Below are 3,255 nucleotides of genomic sequence, written 5' to 3'. Positions count from 1 at the left end.
CAAAACCAACAAAGTGTATTGTCCACCTTTGCTCCCAGGTTCCTGTGGCGTTTTTCCTTGGTGTGTCTGCTCCCCCACTTGGCCTTCCCATTTGGTTTTGCCCAAGTTGTCAGCTTGGAGCTACCGAGCCCAGCAGATTCACAAATATACGATTTTTTACTTCGCTGCAAGTTCCACAAGTTATAAACCTTCAAACCTTTAAAATATTACTATCTCTGTGGTACCGAGTTTTGGAGCTCTGCAATGGATCTGCTTTGCCTGGTGTTCTGTGGTATCACTGACAGTGAACTTCACTGCACCTCTATCCTACCCGCCATCAAGCCCACCTTCCTGTTATTATTGTTTTTAAGTGCCATCAAATTGGTTCTGACTCATAGTAACCCTGTATAGGGTTTCCAAGGAGTGGTTGGTGAGTTTGAACCACTGACCTTGTGATTCAAACTGACCTTGCAGTCCAGTGTTTATCATACATCACCGTATCAGGACTCCTTTTTCTATATGGTTGTCGTGGTGGTGGTTATGTGCTGTGGAGTCAGTGCCGACTCATAGCAACCCTGAATAAGGTTTCTGAGGCTACAAGTCTTTACAGTCGCAGAAAGCCTCATCTTTCTCCTGCGGAACTGCTGGTAGTTTTGAACTGCTGGCCCTGAGGTAGCAGCCCAATTCGTAACCACTATGCTGCCAGATCTCCTTCCTTTTTCTATATAGAATAGTATATTTTAGAAAATGTTTCATGAGAATTTCAGAGAAAAAATTAATGTCTTTAAGCATTACATTTCACCTTTGAAGTCTGTTGAAGTCTTGGCAGCTGTGTGCTGCCAAGTAAGTTTTGACTCATAGCGACCCTGTATAGGGTTTCTGTGGCTGCATATCTTTGTAGAAGCAGAAAGCCTCATGTTTCTCCCATGGAGTCGCTGTTGGATTTGAATTTCTGATCTTGAGATTAGTAGCCCAACACATAACCCTCAATGTTACCAGAGATCCCTATCAACAGGATAGCATACATATAATTTTTTTCAGTTATCATTCATCTTGGAATATTTAGAATATTATCAGAAAACAAGCAAGTATACTAGTTTATATAGAATTTATAAGCTCTGGTTTTCTTTTTTAATGTTTTAATCAAATATTTCAGAAATTGATAAGAATTCAAATTCATTTGGGAGACACTGAACATTATAACCTTTTTCTTCTTCTCACAGGACTGGTTAGAAAAGAAAAATGTGCATTTACATGAAATGCACAGAATTAAACGGATTGAAAGTGAAAACTTAAGAATCCAAAATGAGCAGGTATTATGGTTTGTAGAAGTAAAAACATATTTTCAATTTTTATGTCACTAAAATATCTATGAGTAGTTAATGTTTCTAAATTAACTGTTTTTATATGGTAAAATAACTTATATGTAAAAAATTAGTTTCTGACTTGTATTTCTCTGTTACTTTATGAATTTTTAGTTTGATATACATATAGCTTGTTTACATAAAAATGCATACACATTTTTGCTTTTTTTCCTGTAGCATACTGATTATAAAGCTATTATTTTAGTAGCTTACCAACCACCTTCATTTTCTGTAACTTATTATAGTATAGTAAGGCAACTGTAGAAATAGTTTAAAAGAAAATAAGTTTAAGGCATAATCAGTGTTCTATAAAGTCAAATTTAGACGTATCCTGGAAGGATTGGGTTAAATATGGGGCTCCTGTGGAATAAAATGCCTGTGCTGATTCAAACTGTAACAGTACCCTTTGTGTTGGCCCACACACTAAGAAGCAAGAACGTGAAATGCCCATCAATTAGCTTTGGGCTGCCTGAGAGTAAGCCAGCATGAATTGTTTAGGAGAGTGCTGAATTACTATCATCATGACTTCCATCTCTTTACCTCTTTCTGCTTTACTTAACTGTCCACTGTATGGTTTTACTGTTCTTATCAAGTCTGAACACCATTACTAATTGCATCATGTATGCTTTTACATACTTTCCCAAGTTAGAATCATGTTCTGCACTAACATTCATTTTTATGCCTCTGATGCTTTTCTTTTTAAGCTTGGTATAGGACTGCCAAGCAAAACTGGTATAGGAAATGGAGTGGTTTGATCAACCATGCTAAGTTTCTTTGTCCCCAAATTAACATTGACCCACAACTGAAAATGTTGTACTGCTTCAGATTCTTTTTTAACTTATTTTTTAGTTTACCACTAATTATGGAACTTTGGGCAATATATTTAAATTGTATTTCTCAACTTCATCATCTGAGAAAAAAAAAAAATAATAATACCTGTGTGGCATTGTAGGATAAGTACTATACTGAGAGCAGTTCAAACTCACCAGCTACTCTCAGAAACCCTATACAGGATCACTATGAGTTGGAACTGACTCGAACGAACACAGCAACAGTAAAGCTGTTGTGAGAATTATATAAACTAAGAAATACAACTATAGCTTATAGAATATATGATTGGCAAATAGGAAGCACTCAGTGGGTTTCAGTTCTTTTTTGAGGCTTATGTTTCCAAGTGTAGCTATTTCAAAGTTTTGTCAAATATTGCTGCCTCACTCCTAAAACTTGATCTCAGTTTACAACTAGAATTTGCCTTTACCTTTAAGATCAGCCCCTACTCTGCACTTGGTTCTGTACCCTTTCCTACTGATTGGAGCTGGAATCTTGTTTCAGCGTAACCTGCGTTCTTAGTCTCTCCCCATCTCCACCTGACAGTCTACAGACATGCTCAGATCTCTCCCATCTTCGTAAATAAGGGCCATCAAAAGAACTGTTCATTGTGCTGTTCAGTACTGAATTGGAATTGAATAGAAGCATATCCCCAAAATGAACCGCACTCTCAGGAAGTCCTGCATGTGGGACAGCCACATAATGGGATTTGCTTGCAAACGTGCCAACATTAGAAGGCTCTGCTCAGAGATACGTATCTTTTTATTTAATCTTCATAAGTCTGTGAGGTCACTAATGCTTTTCCTTCTAAACTTTTGTCTCCATGATGACATTAATATAAAATAGAAGTCCTGGAGTAGTGCTGTAGGATAAACAGTGGACCACTAACCACAAGGTTAGTATTCAAACCCACCAGTACGGGTTTGGACATTGTTGCTATGAGTCAGAACCAACTCGACAGTACTGAAAAACAACAATGTTAAGTAATACTTTAAGGTAAATATAGAATATTATGGAATAAGACATTGAAGTAAGTAAAACAATAAATTTGTGATCCACTAGTCTGTATATTTTCCAGTATGAT

At 36.9% G+C, this 3,255-nt stretch overlaps 1 protein-coding gene across 1 annotated transcript in view; it reads left to right on the top strand.

Moving 5' to 3' along the window:
* MAP9 (microtubule-associated protein 9) overlaps positions 1-3,255 on the top strand; it is a 51,324-nt gene that overhangs the window by 31,129 nt on the left and 16,940 nt on the right. Inside the window, exon 10 of the mRNA XM_006867933.1 lies at positions 1,203-1,292. Coding sequence (XP_006867995.1) covers positions 1,203-1,292 — 90 coding nt within the window. The remainder of the gene's footprint in view (positions 1-1,202; positions 1,293-3,255) is intronic.

Source organism: Chrysochloris asiatica, unplaced genomic scaffold, assembly GCF_000296735.1.
Source record: "Chrysochloris asiatica unplaced genomic scaffold, ChrAsi1.0 scaffold00112, whole genome shotgun sequence".
In the NCBI taxonomy this organism is placed as follows: Eukaryota; Metazoa; Chordata; class Mammalia; order Afrosoricida; family Chrysochloridae; genus Chrysochloris; species Chrysochloris asiatica.
This window is presented reverse-complemented; position numbering and strand designations above follow the sequence as displayed.